At 35.5% G+C, this 21,834-nt stretch overlaps 1 protein-coding gene across 3 annotated transcripts in view; it reads right to left on the bottom strand.

The window, feature by feature from the left end:
• Positions 1–2,387: 2,387 nt before the first annotated feature.
• LOC103042542 (4-galactosyl-N-acetylglucosaminide 3-alpha-L-fucosyltransferase 9) overlaps positions 2,388–21,834 on the bottom strand; it is a 45,224-nt gene continuing 25,777 nt past the window's right edge. The window contains exons 1-2 of one of the 3 annotated variants that reach the window (XM_007260206.4): positions 12,419–12,541; positions 2,388–6,368 (exon numbers count right to left, since the gene is read on the bottom strand). In XM_007260206.4, coding sequence (XP_007260268.3) covers positions 5,170–6,360 — 1,191 coding nt within the window. In that variant the 5' untranslated portion in view covers positions 6,361–6,368; positions 12,419–12,541 and the 3' untranslated portion in view covers positions 2,388–5,169. Of the gene's footprint in view, positions 6,369–12,414; positions 12,542–21,834 lie in introns of those variants that run through there. The other 2 variants (XM_022685159.2, XM_049481445.1) reach the window with 2 other exon arrangements.

The raw sequence follows: 21,834 nt of genomic DNA on the forward strand, positions 1-21,834 counted from the left end.
GCTACATATGGCTACATTCAACATTTTACTCCTTTGCTCTGAGACTAAACATAATGCAAAATCACATCAAATCCACTACCAGGAAAAATTATAAAAAAATATACAAAACAAAATTTGAAATACAAATTTGTACTTTTTTCTGTCTGTCAGGTACTCAAAGAAGAATTGAGAAAACAGTGTCAATTTTACATTGTACTATGGATCAATCAATTAGGGAATTGGGGTAAGGGTGTGGTTAGGTCATGTTGCGGTTAGTTGTGGGTTAAGGTTAATTTGAGCAACTAAAACAAAGCAATGTGATGTATGTACTAAATCAATTGCCAACAAAAAAAATAAAAGAAAAGAAAAACAACAATTTTCCATTCAAATACCTTGACAGAGATGCAAATGCAGATGTGATCTCAGAGAATTGAGTAATTACCTAATACTGCTTTTGTGTGTGTTTCATGTGTGTTCGTGAAGAAACACTTCAAGTTCTGAATCAGTTTCTCTATTTATGTTTGAGCATTGAACATTGTTGTTTTATTCGCCCAAATTTCGAATGGCCGAAATAACAAAAAAAGATTCAGAGCTTTCAGACCTCAAATAATGCAAAGACAAAAAATAAGTTCATATTCATAAAGTTTTAGAAATCAATATTTGGTGGAATAACCCTGATTTTAAATTACAGTTCTTTTTCATGCATCTTGGTATGTTCTCCTCCACCAGTCTTACACACTGCTTTTGGATAACTTTATGCTGCTTTACTCCTGGTGCAAAAATTCAAGCAGTTCAGCTTGGTTTGATTATATTCCATTTTTTTTATCTCTTATTTTTTCCAGAGCTGTATTTTGCAGGCATCAAAGAGTCCCTATTTAAAAAATCATATTTTTATCAGTGAGTTATGTCGGAATATCGGCGTTGTATATGATTTTGTAATACATTTCTTTCTGGATGTTATGTCACTTCCATGCCCCTTTTAAACTCCGCCCCTAAAGCCTGGCTATATCATATCATTCAGGATTAATGGGAGTCATTTGTTTGATTTATTTGCATGTCTATAAATAAAGCAGTTGAATTGCTTTTACAGAGTGTAAAATCCTAAACCAACACCACAACCTGAACCTTTGATATGCAAATCAAGATCTTAACAATGGAGAACAAGTGATATTTGTAAACCTGGAAATGCAAACTTCCTGTTATGATAGAAGCTGCTTATAAATTATGTTTTCAATCATAGTGAGGATCATGGTTTGGGGCCAGAACTGTGTTTTATTACTATAAACCTACCTTGAATTGGATTTATTTATTTGTATTTATTTATTTATTTATTTATTTATTTTGTCTTCAGTTACTTCTCTGGGGTTTTCACTCAGCCAATTTTACTAATTTAGTGCTTTTCCACCAAAAGGCTAAAGGCTAAAATCCACTTTTTCTTGTTCTTTGTGAAATACTATAGGTCTCTCTGAGTTGTATATGCATGATTAATCCAAAAATGTAAAACAAAAAGGACCTGTTTAACAGCTGTCTCTCTCTATCATGCTCATCTTCTCATTTGCTTTCCACCCCATTCTTTCCTCCAGCTGTCTTTCCATCTAAGCTCCGCCCCACTGCCATTACTGTCACCTTTGTACACGCTGTAACTTATCTCTGGGTTTATTGTTCGAAGCTGTTCCTCGATGCTATTCTTTTCTATATATATCCAAGGTATCTGCAGTTGTTATCTGTGTTCAGCTCGCAATACTGATGTGGGTTTTGGTGTTTGCTCTACTCTGTTGGTTTTTGTTTGGTTTACATGAAGTTCATTCAAATCATTGCCCTGGTCGCTGAGTAACGCAACAGGCTAGAGGCCTTGGGGTTCTTGCTGTTCATCAAATGCAGTTCATGCAGAATATTCATGCAGTTTCTAAGGATTTTCACCAAGAATCCCAATTTTTATTGGTGGAGATGACCAACAAATCAATTGATCACCAAGATCAATGGTTTGTTCCAATGTATCGCATGTCTAGAGAAGCTGGTGTCATTAACATTAAAATAGTGTCAGAGTTTAGGAATAAATCTGATAAACACTGATGGGTGTGGTGGTCTGGAAGTGAGGTGTGTTCAGGTACATTTCTGGCGTGTTGCAAAATTTCTTTTGGTGGTCGAAAACACAGGTGCTCCACTGACTGAATAAAACCCTGACAACAGTCAAGAGTAAGAGTCCATTTCTATAGGTGCGCTCAGCATGTGTACACCCCCGCTTGTTAAACACACAAACACATGGATGAGTTTTACCTCAACAATAAACAGAATAAAGAATAAAATAACATTATTGTTCCCCTAAATGAGCTGCTGTATAGCTTCACAGGTAAACACGTGAACGCGGAGGTCAGGATCTCTGCTGAGACGCACAAAGTGCAAAAAAATTCAATAAAAAATTCAATAGTTTTATTGATTTAAATTCAGACCATATTCTACGCTTGCCTTGAAAACACAGATTTCATGCCATGGCCACACCTATCCCTGATTGAAAATGCGTGGGATGCTATTGGACATGCTTTACAGATCGGACATGATTTTTAATCGATTGTCGTTTACATAATTTGAACATGCAAACTGTCCTTCACACACTGTCAAAATTTCTTTATGAATAGACCAATAGAAATTTAACAAAATAACCTGAAAAAAAAAATATATATATATATTTTTTTTTACACCGACTTCCATTGAAAGTTAAGAAGGTTGTATCTCTCTTCTTCAAAATACACAACAATTGACCTCTGTAAAAAAAAAAAAGAATAATAATGCAATATTTTCAATTTCAATAGTTTATATATATATTTATATAAATATATAAAAACACCATCTATACATCCTTCATCCATTTTTTACACATCTATGCGAACAGAATACTGCAAATAAGGTTGGGAAACCAAGCATCCATCTCGATGAGGACTGTATGGCACCTAGTCCACCATGTCTGATGAGGAGAAAAGGCGAAGGGTTTACATGACATGACATGACATCTTTGTATTGTACACATCAACAATCAAATTGACAGTGTATCAAGGTTTGACATCATTCCCTTTTAAAGACTGTTATGAAGCTTAATCTCCATGCATTCATTTTTATTTCTTTCTTTTATTTTTTCCATTATTTTTTTCCTCTGGAATATAATCAAGAGGAAGATGGATGATCACAAGGCATCAAACCAAGCTGAACTGCTTTATTTTTTTTGCACCAGGAGTAAAGCAGCATAAAGTTATCCAAAAGCAGTGTGTAAGACTGGTGGAGGAGAACATGATGCCAAGATTAAAAAAAAAAAAAAAACTATGATTAAAAACCAGGGATATTCCACCAAATATTGATTTCTGAACTCTTAAAACGTTATGAATGTAAGTGCTCAAAATATTTTTTAATATTTTTATCTTGTCCGTAGTTTATAGAATAAAAAAACAATGTTCATTTTACTCAAACTTAAACCTATAAATAGCAAAATCAGAGAAACTGATTCAGAAATTGAAGTGCTCTCTTACAAGTGCAGTGTTTGGTTTGTGTGACTTACCATGATGCATTATGTAATGCAAGGTGACAATGTCAAATTAACTGCTGATTAATTTACATAAGTGCAGTTAGACTATTGTCTAGTTAGATAGCTGATAATATTAAACCGAGCACCATAAAATTCATATCCAGACCCTGCATTCATTATAGTGGACATCATGTACTTCCTTCATTTTTAAACGTTTTGTTTTTATTCAACACTAATTGAGCCCTGTTGTCCATTAGAATAGACCATGAACCAGCCAATGAACAAGTTTATAAAGCAATGAAACAGTAATTAGGCCCCGCCCACTGCACTGTAAAAACAGTAGTATTGGAGTAATTAAGGGAAAGTAACAGCGTTTTTTTTTTTTTTTTTTTTTTTTTTTACAAATTTTACATCTCTGGAGATAATGCAGGTCTGGAAGGGATATATTGATTAATTTTATATTTTAGAATATAGAAGACATAGCAAAATATATTGAATAATTATGTCCCATGATATCTTATATAATAAAAGATGATAAATGTACAATGAGTTACAAATTATTTAACTTCTGTTTTTCCTTTTTCGTCTCATAATTTGTATAAAATTAAAAAAAAAAAAATTATCTGGTCTCAGCCTAGTCTCAATCTCACCCATTCCTGGTCTCAGTCTCGGTTTGACCAGTCTTGACCTAGCCTTGGTTCTGAAAGTGGTCCTGAAAGCAAAATTTGCTTATACATTATAATTACATTGTAATAACTGCATGGAAATGAAGCTTCATAACTGTGGTATAAATGGGGACAAATTGAAACAAAATGTTTTTACGAAACCATTAACACTTAAAAATAAACATCTGATGTTATGACACGATATGTGCAAAAATGCTTGTTTCGATATCTCGACCTCCATTTTCCCTTTTTGGATGTAGTGTAAACCTTGCATTTGTCATTTATATTATATTCAAGTTCCAGGATGAGCAGACCAGCATACAAAAGGAATACAATCATTGTATACATTGACTTCCATTAAGAGTTCCATTAAGAGTTCCATTAAAGGGTGCTGAGTGGTCCAGCGGTCTAAAGCGCTGCCACTATGAGCGGGAGGTCGCAGGTTCGAACCCCCGCTCATGCAGCCTTGCGATCAGAGGGAGCACAATTGGCCCTTCTCCCTCCAGGTGGGTAGATGGCGCTCTCTCCCCACATCACTCCTAGGGTGATGTTCACAGCACTGGGTGTCTGTGAGCTGTTGTATCAGAACCGAGTCGCTGCGCTTTCCTCCAAGCGCGCTGTGATGGTGCTCGGCATCAGCAGCAGATTGAAAGGAAGTGGTGTCTGACTTCACATGTATTGTAGGAAGCATGTGCTAGTCTTTACCCTCCTGGTGTGTTGGGGCATCACTAGTGATAGGGGAGTCCTAATGAGTGGGTTGGGTAATTGGTTGTGTAAATTGGGGAGAAAATAGGAAAAAATTGAAATGAAATGAAATGAAATGAAAAGTTCTTTGTTTGAGGGTAGAATACGTTTTTTTTTTTGTTTGTTTTGTTATAAATATTGTGCAATATACTGTTTTATGTTGCCCATTTCCCATGTATGGCTTTTCCCATGTAGAGGTTTGTTTCCATTATAATGTCTCAGCATTGTAAAAAAAAAAATAATAAAAAATAAATGTGCAGCTCTGCATCACGAAAAATACCACTTGTATATATCGTGAGCTTCTTTATACTCCTTGTGCACTCCGATGTATTCGCAGGCGTGGCAAATGTACGTAACGAACTCTTGATTCCAAGTGGTCAGATGACGGGTTGCAGTCACATGTTTTCTCCACTCAAAGTAGCGACTGTAGGCCTCGTCGTCCTTGTCCAGTTGAAGCAGATAATTGGCTAGTTCTAAAGGACTAGCGAAGTCATTCACGTGAATGAAGGAATTATGTGGAGCAAACTGTTCGTAGTTTTCTCTTGGGGGTCCCAACACAACAGGCACAGTCCCCACGGAAACGGGGCCATTGAACTTCTCGGTGATGTAGTCCTTGTGGATGGAATTCTCCAAGGACAGGTAGAACTTGCAGCTGGACATGGTAGGGAAGTACTCCTCATCTTTCAAGCGCTTTCCGGCCATGTTCCCGAAGATGTCTATGTTGATATGTTTCTTGAACTCTTCATAGAACTTCATCCTGGTCCCTGTTCCAGTACTGGGGTTGGTGTTGGACACAAACCAGCAAAGAAGCTTGTCCTTCTTGGGAATCTGGAACCCCTCGATTGGCGTTTTGCTGACAGTGAGAGGATATCGCACAGAGATATCGGCATCGCGTCTGTAACTGAGGGTGAGGTTGAAGAGGTTCTCCAACCCTGGAATTCGGTGAGTGTTGGTCGGCGATTCAACGTGGAACCAAATCCATCTCTGGAAAGGAGGGCGAGGAGATGGCGGGAGGTTAGATAGATCCCAACTGATAGCTTTGTGGAAGATAAGGACCGCGTCCGCCTGGTTGTACAGGTTCCGATCATCTATAATACGACATCCATCGATGTTGTAGTAGGTTTGACAGTCGCTTAAGTCAAATCTGAAGTTTTCAGGCCAGACCCAAACCAATAAGATGGGTTTTTCTTTCTGAACTGCTGGAGTGGTAGCCTCTTTGGGAACCTCTTTGGTGAGCTCTTTGAGAACCTCTTTGAGAGCCTCTTTTGTAACCTCTTTGGGATCATCTTTAATGCCATTCAAGCTTATTTCACTCAAGGTTTTTTCTTGCTTTGAAGGAAAAGCTAAAGATTGACAGTTCCTCTGGCTGTACTGGAGAAACAGCAAACAAGTGGCGATTCCACCAAGCCAGCATGTTACTATCAGGACAACTTGATGTGCTTTTGAAGAAGGAGGCATTGCTGGTTCTGAAAAAAAAGAAGAAGAAGAATTAAGTCAACATTTTAAACATTTTAACCCTCTCATGCATGAATTATAATAAACTCAGTCAGGATTTTTTTTCTAAGTGTTTTTATACATCCTTAGGGATGTAAAACAAGGTTTGAAAAAAATATATATTCTATCTTTATTCGATAAAGAAATATTTATCTGTCCACTCAAGTGTACTTCATGCATTTTTTGTTGTAAAAAAAACACAAATGTAATTCAGTTATACAGTTGTAATATGGTATTCTGTTGGAATAGTGGAACTGAGGAGGATATTGTGACACAAGAAAATGTCTCTGAACCGTAGAACCTTATAGAATCTTGATTGTGACTGGTATTATCATACTGTATTCTTGTCAAGTCTCTGAACTGTTAAGTGAGCATATTCTCTTATAGTATTTTATAGCATGTATCATATTTCCTGTCAAATCATGCTTGTTGCTAATTTCTGAGACTATTTTCTATGATGGTTGCCAAAGCATACAGGGCACAAAGCTACAAGACACTGCATGCTGATGTACTTGGTTCTTCGTGTGCTGGCATTTTATACTTTCTTGAGCTGGGGCCAGTGGTTTCCAGGGGCATACTGGATATTGGGGTGCCCTTAGTTTCAACAGCCTCATCTCCTTCATCTCCGTTCCTCAGCCTCAACTCCCTCAGTAACATTTCCAGACTCACCTTCACTATCACTGCTTGACCCTACTTCTCTGCTTGCAACTGTCTGTACTGGCAGACATTCCTCAATTAAAGAAGTTGATTTACAGCCAAAACATTAAACAATATGAATTATTTTAAAAACAACACTGGAAGTAATTGACATTGCATAAAAGTTGAAAAATAGCTAATGATGCATGATGTACAATTAAGTGGACAGATGATTAATCTACAATTCCCTCAAATATAAAATCAAAATTTCGAAAATCTTTACATAATATGTCACCTTAGATGTTACTTGATGTAATTATATATTTTTTTACCTGCAGTGATATAATTTTATAAAAGGTAGAAACAAAAATAGCCAAGGTGTTTGGTGGTTTTCCCTGTCTGCCGGCCATCTTGATTTCATTGACTTCTTTTTCCCATTACAATGACCAACCAATGGGATTTTTTTGTATAGGATGATGCAATAGCTTCCACTACAGTGGACTATATGCAGCAGTGCCCAAAATTGCAAGCATATTTAAAGAAAAAAAAAATTAAACAGCTGTACACTGTAGTGACCTATATGCATGAAAGGGTTAAACAACATTTATCCCTCCTATTATGTTCATTTATCAGGAACAGCAATGGTGTTCACGGCTCAGTTTGACCTGGTTCATGTTTAATTATCCAAAAGATGTCTGAACCCAAAAAAATCCTAACAAGCAGTGTGAATATTTCACTACTAACTCCATTACTATTTTTTTCAATAATTAGTGCACTAGAGTTTCTTACTTCTAACAGGTAATGCTTCAATTAGGATAATTGACTCATATTTTTCATTTAAAAAATACATGTTCAAACTTTGTTAAATGTTTCACTACTTTATTTCTTTTAAAAAGACCAACATATAAAACACAATAGTTTTACATAACAATGAAACATAACACTGCAGTGTTTTTTCAAGGGGTGGTTGCAAATATGTGAGATGAACCGTTTTCATATTTCATGTTGATTTTACTAATTACGGCAAGCAGGAGAAGTTTTTATACTGAAAAAATACTGTTAACCTTTTTTCTTAGATCTTTAAACCTCAGAACGGGTCAATTTGACCCAGAACGTAACAGGAGGGTTAATACAATTAAAGTGCAAAAATCATATTTTTTCAGCTCTCAGATAACCCATTTTACCAATGTCTCTTAATGTCTTTTAACATTTGTTTTAGCTTTCTGACACTATACACCTTTTTCCTTGTTAGTGGGAATATTAGTTTTAGTGGGTGTGGTTTGTAAACTACATGGTTGATCAGCCAAGATGTATAAAGTACTTAAAACCCAGATTTGAGTAAAAGTACAAGTGCTCAATCAAAAAAAAGAGACTTGAGTAGAAATTGAAAGGTTCTTTAAGCTCCACACTTAAGTAGAAGTACTAAAGTATTCAACATACTGCTTAAGTAGTTTATTGTTAAATGTAGCACTGAAGTACTGAAAGTAAAAGTACAGTACTGTGGGGATAGTGTAGTTATTACACAAAGCAGTGGAAAATAAGAGCAGTTTGGTTGGTCTTTGTATAAAACCAGCTTGATCGCTTGATTCACTCAGTGATAAAGAGCTTTATCAAACCTGGCAACAGTGCAGATTGGAATGAAAATAATACTCCAGTAATCTCTGGCAATCAGTCACAAAGTCTTTTCGTATATTAACTGACCCAGAGAGGAGAACATGAGTCTTTGCTGAGACTTCAGTCCAGCGCTTTTGTTTCCAACTGGAAAATCAGGTCTGTATCGAGTCTTTATCTGCATCTAAGCTGTGCCTGCATGAGCATAAGCTATAAATTAAAAACACCTACAAGAAAAAAAAATACAAAGGCTTTTAATTTATATAACTATCAATAACTATTTTAGAGTCAGACACAGCTCCCTTGTCAGCAGCTCTAGCTCTGGACAGTTCAATGGGCTTAATTAAGTTAACAAACTTTAACCACATATCAAGACACAAGAAAAAACCCATCATGCTTTACCTAGCATCGTTTCCACATGCCTTTTTGAGTCTAAAGTCTTTGGTAAATTGTGTATATACAAAATGTACCACACCTAAGATGTTTTAAAAGTGTCACACAGGTGGTTTAACTGTTCGTTATCCACTTTTTAGACACGTTTTACGTTCTCTCAGATAATGTATTGTACAAAAAAAAAAACTTTTGTAAAATTCCTCTAAAACCTGATTTAAATAACAGGGTCATTTAACAGGGCTACATAACATAAAAACACCAGCAAAAAAAAACTACAAAAGGTTTTTAATTCAATAACTATTTTAGAGTCAGACACAGCTCCCTTGTCAGCAGCTCTAGCTCTATACAGTTCAATAGGGTCTCAAAATTTACCACACCTAAGATGTTTTAAGGTGTCACACAAGTGGTTTAACTGTTGGTTATCCACATTTTGCACAGGTTTCGCGTTCTCTCCCCCTCCCTTCTCAGTCACTAGATGCTTCCACTACATGTTTGCACTAGCCATTGCTGCATTTACTGGTCATACACATGTAGGCACTGAGCAGCTCCTACCTTCTGTAGCTCCTAAAAACCTGTACAACCTGTTGTTGCTGGTGTTGCTAGTGGAAACCCCTTGTGGAGGCCCCTAGTGTAAGCTCCTAGTGGAAGCAATTAGCGGAAGCCCCAAGTGAAAGCCCCTTGTGGAAGCCCCTAGTAACATGAGAGGCACATGGGCAAGTGTGTGAATTTTTACATTCACAATGCAGCTAAATACTGGGTTTCTCTTTAGGTGTTTGTTGGTTGAACAAACCGTCGGGTGTGTTTTTAATCTGTTTACCAAGTGGGCTTCACGTTTAGGCATGGAGAGTATGTTTTGTCTTAATGAGAAGGTACAGTGCATGCCATGAAATAGGTCACTAAGCGCACTCAGCTTTTGCTTCTGGGTATTTTTATTTCCAGGTTCAGATTCTCAGGCGCTTCGCAGATCAGTGTTGCGTTACAAATCTTGCAAATGATAAAAACACAAAGAAGCGTCAAAAATTGCAGAATATCAGGTTTTTCCAATGGCGAAAGCACTCTGAATAAAAAAAATAATAATAATAAAAATCCATCTCATATATCTTATATATCTTATGCATGAAAATGACCAAACATGGCTCTTCTACAGTGGAAAAAAAAATGATAAAAGTACCCTTCTGTTAAATGATCTATGAAAAGATCACACCTTCCAGTGTCTCTACAGACTTGTCCACCTTCACAAACTCCAACTCCCAGAATGCATCTCTCGTGTGTCATGTGTCTCAGCCAGCCAATCAGCACTTGATTGTTAGATCAGCCTCACCTGTGTTCTGAGTAATTACTGGTGTCCTTGTATATATACCAGTCTGTTTGTCCAGTTTTTTGCAAAGTAATGCCCCTGTTGTTCAGCTGCATGCTGAGCGTTATTTCTTTGCTTATCTACAGGGGTTGAACAATGAACCTGAAACATCTGGTTTTAGAGCACAATAATTTATTGTGGCGATGGACAATTCTGGTGGAAACAGGAGAGTTGAGGTGCACATTGAATTCTGCCGTGATTTTTTGAATACAATCCGGGTTAGCACCCGAACATCCCTTTCAGACAGCTTCCTCTTACAGCGTCCACAGTTAATCCTGTTGGATGTGGTTGGTCCTTCTTGGTGATATGCTGACATTACCCTGGATACCGTGGCTCTTGATGCATCACAAAGCCTTGCTCTCTTGGTCACAAAACAGCAAGTCTTTATCCGGTGCATGTTTAATTATCCAATTAATATTCAAAATAATAATTAACCCAAATAAAAATCACTCAGAAACATCCAAACAAACAGTGTGAATATTTTATAACTAACTAACATTGCTTATTATTCTTTCAATATTTAGTGCAATGATGTTCCTCACCTCTAACAGGTAATGCTTCAATCAGGATAAACACTAGTTTTTTCAAAAATAAAGAAAAAATAAATAAAAGACATGTTTAAGCTTTTTTTTATATTTCACTACTTTACTACTTTTGAAAGACCAACATATTAGACATAATAGCATTACATAACATTAAAATCGAACAGAACAGAAATGTGTTTTAGTGTTTGTTTATTGCAGGGGGTTAAATGTTGATTACACTATACTAATTAAGGCAAGCAGGAGAAGTTTTATACTGAAAAAAAAAACTTTTAACTATTTTTTCTAGATCTTCAAACTTTTAAACGAGTCAGTTTGACCCAAAACATAAATTTGAAGTTATTATTCTTTATTTTATACTTTTTATACTAAAGTTAATACACATTTTTTGCCTTCTCTTTAAAAGTCTCTATTTTGGAGATACATGTATTTCATTGGACAGCGACATAGAATAGAAAGTATTATTTTCCATAATCCAAAGTGTGGAAAACTACTTCCGAGCTTATAATAATAAGCTGTGAAACTCCCTTAAGCAATTTAATTTAAGCTTCATGTTTCCCAACAGCAGGTTAGCTCATATTTCTGTCTGCCTTTCTCTGGTACTCGGGTTTCCTATTCGACAATTATAGCTTGTAGCTTTAGCTTCTGAACTGTTTGTAAATGTTCAGAATTTTTAAAAACATATTTTATTAAATCTATCAAAAAAAATAATGATTACAAATCTGGAAAATGCCCCTTTTTGTTTTTTTGTTTTTTCAATGGTAGGAATTTGCATAAGAATAAAAATGATAAAACCAACATCTTCACATCATGTAACTGTTCAATATCAAACTAGACCAAGCCAGAAAGCACTGTTTTGTCATCCACATCACTGTGTATGTAAAGAAAGTTGAAATATAATGCTAGAAAATATATACTAGTTGACATTTGTTTTTGTGTTTTTATGTCATTTTCTTTCTTCATTTGTGTCTATTTTTACTTGTATCCACTATTTGAACTCAGTTGCTGATCTATACACTGTATTTAACAATTCTGCATGATTAGATCACTGATAAAAATGCTCTAAAATACTTAATAATTGAAATAAACTTTCTCTTATTTTACCTAAAAAAAAATAATAATAAGTTAGGACTAGACTCAACTGTAGAGCTGTAGAGCAGACAAATGATGAGATAAATACACATGAATCCTTTTGTAGCGTTTTACTTGTAAACTGATTGAAAGTGTTAATATGTTGTTGTTTTTTAAAACATATATTCAATAAAAAAAAAAAAATTAAATCATTTAATAAATAAAAAATCTAAACTAATGTTGACCTAATGTTGACTTTCTCAACATTAGGCATAGGTAAAAAAAGTACAACGCAATACAACTGAGATTTTCATACCGTTTAACTGCAGGTTATTCTGAAAGCTAAAAGCATGATCTGGCCTTTCCAAATCTGCCAAAAATAAGACTGTTTAAAAGAAACCTTAAAACCTACCTTAAATCCTTCACTCCTGAGTTTCCTCTGAAAGGTGTCCAATAAAAGCAGCAGATCAGCAAAGAAAATCAGCTGTGAAAGTCCACCTCCCCCACAGGAGTGTTCAGTTTCAGTGTTACTCCACCCACTGGAGAACTTCCACTGCCTGCTCTCAGGTAACTGCATCAAACCTCAGGGGCCCAAGCATCAGGAGGGGTTGGATTTCCGCTGCCGTAACTAGGAAGTGTGAAAAGTGGTGAAGAGCAGAGATGTACCTGTGTGCGTGTGTACATAATAAAATAAGATAAAAATTAATGGCTAAATTGCAGCAGCCTGGTGGCCAATCTTCATTAATTGCACGTAAAAAAATAAAATTAAAGTTAAATTTTAAGTTTACCTTATAGTGCAAAAAATACGGTATCTTAGAAAGCAAATCCCCTCTCTTATATAAGTAGAGTCAGAAGAGTCAGAACAATGAAGAGATAGCAGAGATAAATGGAGAAGACGGGGCAGTGAAGTGTTGCAAACAATTGTCATGACACATAAGAGACGTCCATGGTATTTTTAGGAAGTTAGATCATAAAGGGGAGGTGCTTAAGCATATTACTCCTTCCAAAATGAAGTTATTTTATAAGAACACTACATGGAAGTGGCAAAACCACAAATATCAAATACTGCTGTTCCTCCTTCAAAGAGCAATCAGAATTAAATTAGAGCTGTGCATCAGAGCTGAAAAAAAAAAACAGGCTAAAACATGTTAGCCAATGCTAGTCTTTATCAAATTAATTGTCTTTAATGAATTGTCTTAATTGTCTTTATCTTAATTGTCCACTGTGGTCACACCTTTAGCACTTTATGGCTTGTATTTTTCAGTTCCTGTCCTGCTTCTCTGTTCGTTGCTATTTTCCTTGTTTTGTTTTCTTACTCCATGTGCTCTGCAAGCACATGGTCCTGTCTCCGCCCTAGCCCCGCCCTAGTTATTAGTGTTGCCAACTTGTGTCTTGTTTGTAACCCCGCCCCCTTGTTTACTGGTGCCATTTGTTCCTCACCCTCCTCGTGTATTTAAGCCCTTTTGTTTCAGTGTTTTGTTTGGAGTCTTTTGTGTGCTACTTTGTTGTGTATTCGTATGGTTTGTTTTTGATTCGAGTATTATTTAGTTTCCTTAGTTTTTATTGGTTTTTAAGTTTGTTTCTGTGTTTGTTTTCCATTCATGCTTTAGTGGTCCCTTTTTTGTTAAATAATATATATACTGAAACTTCAACCTACAACTACAACTAAGCTGAACCAATCTGAAGCTAAACACGCATCAAAAGATAAAAAAAAAAAAACAAATCTGGGCTAGCGAGTGTGGGCAAGGCTAAAAGCTAACCAGCTACAATCACTTTTGCTTGCTAACAAGCATATGCTATAAGTGTTGCGACTAAAAACCAAAAAGACTTTGAAAAAAGTAATTTTTTTATTAAATTATAATTAATCACTACTATATGGGTATTCTTCGGTATTAAAGGAATTCTCTCATTTCCCGCAAAAAAGGCAAATCATCGTGATGAATTATTATAACAGGATGGCAAATGGTAAGAATACCTCTGCATCACAAATCAACTCAAATAACAGGTAATGTTTTTTCTTTTTTTTTAAGCTCTTTAAAGAGGACGCAATACTGTATAAGACGCAAAATTATATCATTATATATATTGTGGCGTGAGGAGGCGGGGGAGTTGTGGGTCCGCCCCACGCCAGAGCGCAAAGCCATGCCTGTCTCAGCTGGCCCGCATGAGGGCTGATTGAGCCGCCAGTTGAGACAGGCATATATACTCAGCCTCCGCCATCATTTGGGGGGACTTTGACTGGGGAGCTGAGGGCTGAGGCTGCACGGACCTGTAAACTTAAACTAAAGTTAAGTTTACTAAACTCTAGAGCCCCATTGGGCCGTAGATGTTTATTTGAGTTATTTTGGGTGTGGTGGAGGGCGTTAAAAGCCAATAAAGGTACGTTTTGAGTTCATTTAATCCCCGTGTCTGTGTATCTCTGTGAGCTTCCTCCTTCCGGGTCACAGTGGTCACGCCCCTAACCCCAGGGGCCTACCACAATATACAAATGCATCTCAAAATATTAGAATATCATTAAAAAGTCACTTTATTTTAGAAATTCGGTAATTCAAATGTAAAACTCTATATATAAAGATAAAAAAAACTATATTATAAAGATGTATTACACACAGAGTGATCTATTTCAAGAATGTATTTATGCATCAAAAAAAAACAAAAATCAGTGTCTCAGAAAATCTGAATATTATATAAAACCAACTTTTACCTAACTTTTTTAAGGCAACCTTTTTTAAGGTTTCCTCATATGATATGTTTTGAAGTGAATTCAACTTATCCGGGCTTACAGTGTAGCACAGCTTTATTTAAAATATAAAAATAGCATTAAAAACAGATGCCTACGTCACAGATTATTTTATTTTGAGCCCCGATTTGGGAAGAGAATCTAAGCTCTAATCAGGTGCCATTTAGCTGAAATAGCAAAGAGAAATAAAAAAATAATAATTTGCAGGCCATGCAAAAAAATCGCTTTTTGGAGGTTAAACAAATCTTTAAAATCTTTAAATCGTTTATTCTGTCTGCCAACAGAACTCTTGGCACATGTCTGGCAAAAATATTAAATAAAATCCTACTATAAAACTACTATTTTGACTTTTGTAAAGAAGCACCACCAGGATTGTTTGTGGGCGTGGAATGACATGATCACACTCTTCTTGGGAAAGAAAGAAAACAACAGGTCTTAACAATGTTCCGCAATTCCTTAATTTACCTCAGTAAAGCACGTCTTGCCCAGGCATGAGAACAAGTCAGGTCTGTTTCACATACTATACTTCTCCTTATGGGAAGAAGTGTGTGCATGTGTTTGTGTGTGTGTGTGTGTGTGTGTGTGGTCGGGCAGGGAAGGTGAAACTCAAGTTAGCGCCCAAAGCCACAGTTCAGCAAAAGTGTAAAAAAGTATCTCCATTCATTACTCTACAGTAGGAAGAATTATATTGTAGATATTAGGGTTTAAAATACTTCTGTGGAAGTATTTTTTGAAGTATCAACTTAAGCTTTTTACTCTTTGAGTAAAAGTGTAAAAGTACTGATTTAAAAACGACTTAAAGTAAAAAGTAAAAGTAATGTAAGGAGAAAATTAAGGTGCTTTATTTTAAATGATACGGCCCTTAGAATTCTACCAATCGAGTTTGGAGCTATTTGAGTTTGTTAATGTTGTAAAAATAGTGTTTTGTTTATGCCCCTATCACTGGCATTGTAAGCCTGTTAATAGCATCAGCTAAAAGTATTGTATTTCAGATTGCTGGGGGCAAATGGAAGTGGACTATTCAACAAAAGATAATACTTGTTATTATCTTTCACTACAGCCCAAGTCCATTTCATATATATAACACAGTAATTATATCAGACAGACACATGCCCTGATCTCTTTTACTCCAGAAGACATACGGCTGCTCAAAAATATAATCATTTAAAATGTAAAAAGAAGCAGAATTGTTATATTTTCCTGGAACTGATCATGTTTTGCTCAAAATTTTACCAAGCGCCTGTTTTTTTTTTTTTTTTTTTTACTTATTTGTTACTTATTTTTTAATGTATAGACTTTAAATATATTCACACCTAAGATATCTTTTCAAAAATGGTTAGACTAGAGTGTTTATGAGTTACAATCATAAGAAAATACATGGAGAAACTGCATCAGGTGGACGTTTTTTCTTGATAATCAATAATCACACCTCTAGGATACATGTAGATACTAAAAACCTGACACTCAAAGCAGCCTATGCCTTTCAGTATTTTAATCAGGACACACAAAGAAAACATATGTAAAAAACCTGATGCTGTTTCTCCATGTATTTTCTTATGATTTTAACTCATAAACACTCTAGTCTAACCATTTTTGAAAAGATATCTTAGGTGTGAATATATTTAAAGTCTATACATTAAAAAATAAGTAACAAATAAGTAAAAAAAGGCGCTTGGTAACATTTTGAGCAAAACATGATCAGTTCCAGGAAAATATAAGAATTCTGCTTCCTTTTACATTTTAAATGATTATATTTTTGAGCAGCCGTATGTCTTCTGGAGTAAAAGAGATCAGGGCATGTGTCTGTCTGATATAATTACTGTGTTATAAGACCTGAAAGAGGAGCAGAGAAAAACAGAGAAAAAACACGACAAAACAGCCTAAAGTTCAAATTTAAGGGTTAATTTTAAGATTCAAGACCTTTGGAACAAGAAGAAATGTAAATTCTTTGTCAGAAATACTGAAATATGTCCTATTTTCTGCTATATTATGTAACTCCATATAGCCTAGGTAATTTATTTTTAGTTGTCAGTAAAATTTAGCCCATTCTAACAGCAGCTTTGTTGTAGCCAGATGTTTAATTCCAGCAGCCTTGAAAACCGAGCACCACTGATAAACACTGGGTTTGGGACACTGGGTTTCTTTTTTTTCTCTAATCATTAACACCCTTTTTTTCACACCTTCTTCCATGAGCCAACTTTCACAATGATCCTTTTCACTGTTGTGTGTTTTAGTCAGTAGTGACCATAACATACCATAAACAGTGTCATCACTAAAAATAAGGGTGTCCTGGTGCTCTGGTAGGGTGCTTTGAATGGCTGATCTGTCTGGTTCTTCCTGTATGAAGTTAAGTGTCACATAAAAACATCATGGGCTATTTTAGTGATCTTTAGGTGAGCCGTCAACTGTACAACATGCAGCTTCTCGGTTTTGACAATTCCCTGCCAAGATAGCAATGAACATCAGACTGTTAAAGCTCACCTTCCGTCGTTTTTTCTTTCATTTTAAAATGTCTAGTTGTGGTCTCTAGTATGACATGTGAGCCGTTTTTGTAAAAAAAAAGTGCTCAGGTGTCTCTGTATAGCTCTTTTTTAATGGACTGTTTTAGGGGTGTGTCCAAAATGACCGGATTCCAGCTTTGCTCATGAATATTCATACATGCAAACAGAATGCAAATATCTCTCCTCTGATTGGCTAGGAGCACTGCGACGCCCCTCCACCGCTCTGCCGCTCACTGCCTCCCACCTCCTAACTGATGAGCGGTGATGTTGCGTCGCTTCAGCTCCGCCTCTGGGAGTTTCTCGAGCCAAGGTGGGCTGGTCTGTGAGTTTCTGCCTACGTAGGCAGAAAGATAATTCAAAATTCACCCGTTTTTCGGAGGGGGGGGAGGGGGGATTTCTTTGCTTAGCTCCTGCAGACAATGGGGGCTGCAAAACAGTTTAATGTGCAGGTGTACACATTCAACTCGGAGAGACCTACTGTATTCCACAAAAAACAAGAAAAATCGGATTTTCGCGGAAGGTGACCTTTAACGTCTGTTTGGTTTGTATTCAGTCAGTGGCGCACCTGTGTTTTCCATTGCCAAGATAGCAATACACTAGCAATACCCCTAATTTCAGCATGTGCTGTTGCTATTTAAACAGCGCAGGTGCAAGGTGTGAAAATAAACTGTTGGCGGAGTGTAAGATAGCAATGAACACAATGACGTGCCTTGCTCAGGGTATAAGATAGGCCCTATATATTCAGAATAACAACTTTATTTGATAAAGAAAAAGAAAACCAGATTGTAGCAATGTAAGCACAGCTTTTAAATCTCTCATTTAGCTATTCTCATGGTCTCTCTCTCTCTCTCTCTCTCTCTATATATATATATATATATATATATATATATATATATATATATATACGTATATATATATATATATATATATATATATATATATATATATATATATATATATTCAATTTGGGGGAAAAAATTTGTCTGTAGTTTATAGAATAAAATGTATTTTTTTCATATTTAAATACAACAAAAAATAAAGTGCTGCAGAGACTTTTATTGTGTAAACCTCTCTACAAATCTGCAGGCTTTGGTGTGAAACAGACTGTAACGGGCGGCAGGTAGGATGCAGGTGGAAGGTAGGATGCAGAGATAGGAAACAGGTTTAAGCAGCTCTGCTTTTAACTTGTGTCCATGACAACAGACGAAGGCGGAGTCCGGTGGCCACTGCTAACACTAATCACCTGACCGCGCTCATCTCCCAGGGTGCATTGTTATGTAAATTCTCGGAAGTCCTTTCCTTCCTCTCTCACGGCAGATTACAGGCAAAACTACTGGTTGATTAGAGGATCAACCAAACTATCAGTTTACCAGCCTACTAATGCAAAGTCTGTGATAATGGCTTACCGTAAGCTCACTATTAGCTCACAAGAATGCACAGTGAATCTTGTGGATGTGGATGTGGCTATAGCCCCCCCTTAACGTGCTTTAACCCACCCCTCTACAAACAACATGTAGTCCTTGGTAAATATTGTGGGCTACTGTTGTTTTATTTTATTTATAAAACCTGTATGTGCTTAAGATCGTAAAAAAAGCAAAATCTTTATTTTTTAATGCTAAAAATAGTGCTGTTTAAAGATTAAAACATCGTTTTTAATAGTTTGTAATCAGTTATTATTTGGCTTGTATTCACCTGGTAATTCGCACTAGACTCAAGTCTGGATCAAAACGTATTTATTACGTTAGAAAATTTGAAGTAGAAATGCTGGTTATCTATAACTTATTTCATTTTTTTTTCAGATGATTTTTTAATTTCTGTTCCTTTCATTTTAAAAATAGCCTCCTTACTCCTATTTAATTTCAGAAAAAAACCCTATCCATATAAATCTCTCCATCCAGATAATAACAGTCTTTTCAATGTCATAAGTTACTTTACAACATGTGTAATACATGCTCTGTTAAGTGCAGTTCAGCCACTGATCTAGAGTCTTAGAGTCTCTGTAAAACGCCAAATCCACCGGAGATCCTATGTAAACCTATAGTTACTTACACACAGAGGAGGGTAGAGTTCAGGTCCAGAAAGTAAAAACCCACCCCAGGGTTTTGTTGGCTGAGCCTCAGCAGAGCCGCCCAGGGAGTTGGAACAAAACCCAGGGTGGATTTCTGTTTTTAACTAGTGTAAACAGAACTGTTCTAAACATACATGAATTCATTTGAACTAAATTCTAACGTTAAATATCAATAAATCAAACTAATAATTAATTTGCCTAAAAACAAATAATAACATGGTTCTAATTCCAAATTAGGAAGAATTAAGAAGGTTAACATTCCTCTATAAATCTTGTAAAATGTATTGTTGCACAGTGTTGTATGAAATTTAAATTAGAAATGATTTTTTATATACAGTAAACATGCTTTATTAAATTGTGTTGTAACTAAGTGTTTTTCAGGATTGCAACTTTGACATACAGTAAACTGCTTATGAAAAGGAGCACTTTGACTAATGTGTATTATCAGTTTTAATTAAATAAATACATTTAAATAAAAACGTTAAAGCCAATTCCCATCCCTGCCTTCGCCTTTGTCTAACTCCTGCACCCTCTAGACTGTTTCTCTTACAGGTTTCATCAAACCAAACCATTGGAAAGATGGACAGAAGCAGGGTATATCTGCTGGTAACTAAGGAACTATCTGACTGGATTGTACTTCCTCATGTGTTCTCTAGAATATAAACATTTCCCAGGTGCTACAGCTATCGGTTTCCTAATAAAACACAAAACAGGCTCGTCTTACCACCAACTTACCAACAGACCAGACACCTGACTCTAGTCTACCACTGATAGAAGAAGACAGAAAAAAATAATAAAACGAGGGCATATTGTCGCCATCCTCATATTACTAAGTTCAGTGGCGTAAAAAATGTATTGGACCCCAACATATTTTTTTTTGTTTTTGCTTTTTGTCTCATATAGATATCTTTCCGATTATCAAACAAACTTTTACATCAGACAAAGACAACCTAAGTAAATATAAAAAGCACTTTTTAAATGACAATTTTATTTATTAAAGTAAAAAAGTTTGGACACACCCTTTTTTAAATTGAATATATCTTCTTTTACATTGTAAATGTAATATTGTAAACATTAAAGCTACATTATACAGAAACAAATTCACTTCTAATTAACATTCGCACTGTAACTGAATCTTTCATTACACAACAACAGTAAAGGTCAGTAAACAGTTGGGACAATATGCAAAATGCAAATAAAAACAAACAAACAAAAAAAAAAACAGAACAAAAACAAAGACAAAACAAACACAGTGCTGTTTATATTTACATTGACTTGTATTTGAATGCAGACATAAGGACTCAGTATATTTCATGTTTTGCCTGGTGAACATTGAATTTGTGAATATAAAGCTATTCCTGCATTTCAGATCTACAACACATTCCAGAAAAAAAAGTTTGGCATTTTAAAAAGGGGGCAGTTTATGGCTAGTAATGACATTATAAAAAAAAATGATGTGATTTCAAATAGGTGATGTCAACATGTGATTGCAATTTTAATTGGGTAACACTTTATAATAACTTGCATTAATATACTTTTAACTAATGATCAGTAGATGTGAACAAAGCAGTAGTTCATCAGAATTTGAATATTAACAAATGTTCACACGTGACACTTATTTATCAGCATGGATATTCATATTAAAATGATAGCAAATCATCAGCTAATCAGAATTTAAAGATTAATAAATCACTAGTAAATATGAATTTTAAACCAGGCAAATGATTATCAATTGCAGTTCATGTTGCCAGTTTTTAGTTTCTTAAAATTATTAATCATTGGTTAATGGTATATTAATGAAAATTACTATAAAATGTTACTCATAATTTGGTACTAAAGCAGTATCCACAAATAGCTTTGATGATAAAATAAAATATAAAATAAGTTATTCTAAAATAAGTTCTTCAGTTTTTAGCATACAGTGGTATAAAAAAGTTTGGGCAGCCCTGATTATTATTGGTTATTGGGATCAGCAATTTCAGTTAAATGTATCATATAGCAAAAGAACACAGTGATTTTTGAGAAGTGAAATGAAGTTTATAGGATTTACAGAAAGTGTGCAATAATTATTAATAATTCTAACAAAAATAGGCAGGTGCATACATTTGGACACCCTTGTCTTTTTTATTGTTTTTATTAGCTTTATAATTCATTATTGGATCACAACATTAGTTTGGTAAGCTCATTGACCCTTGACCTACATTCACACGGGTGAATCCAGTTATGATAAAAGGGTTAATGTGGCCAATTGCCACATTAGTTTCTTCAACATCATGGTTTAAAGGAAGGATACAAAAAGCTACATATCTCAGAGATTTCAGCTGCAGTTTCCACTGTGAGGAACATTACAGTGAGGAAATGGAAGAACCACAGACACAGTTCTAGTTCTAGTTAGACCTGACGTGGCAGAACAAGAAAAATCTCAGATTTCAGATTTCAGCAGAGGAGAAAGATGATAAGAACAGTCATAGTCAACAGACCACAAGACCAGCTACAACATCATCTTGCTGCAGATAATA

The sequence above is a fragment of the Astyanax mexicanus genome, chromosome 7, assembly GCF_023375975.1.
Source record: "Astyanax mexicanus isolate ESR-SI-001 chromosome 7, AstMex3_surface, whole genome shotgun sequence".
In the NCBI taxonomy this organism is placed as follows: domain Eukaryota; kingdom Metazoa; phylum Chordata; class Actinopteri; order Characiformes; family Acestrorhamphidae; genus Astyanax; species Astyanax mexicanus.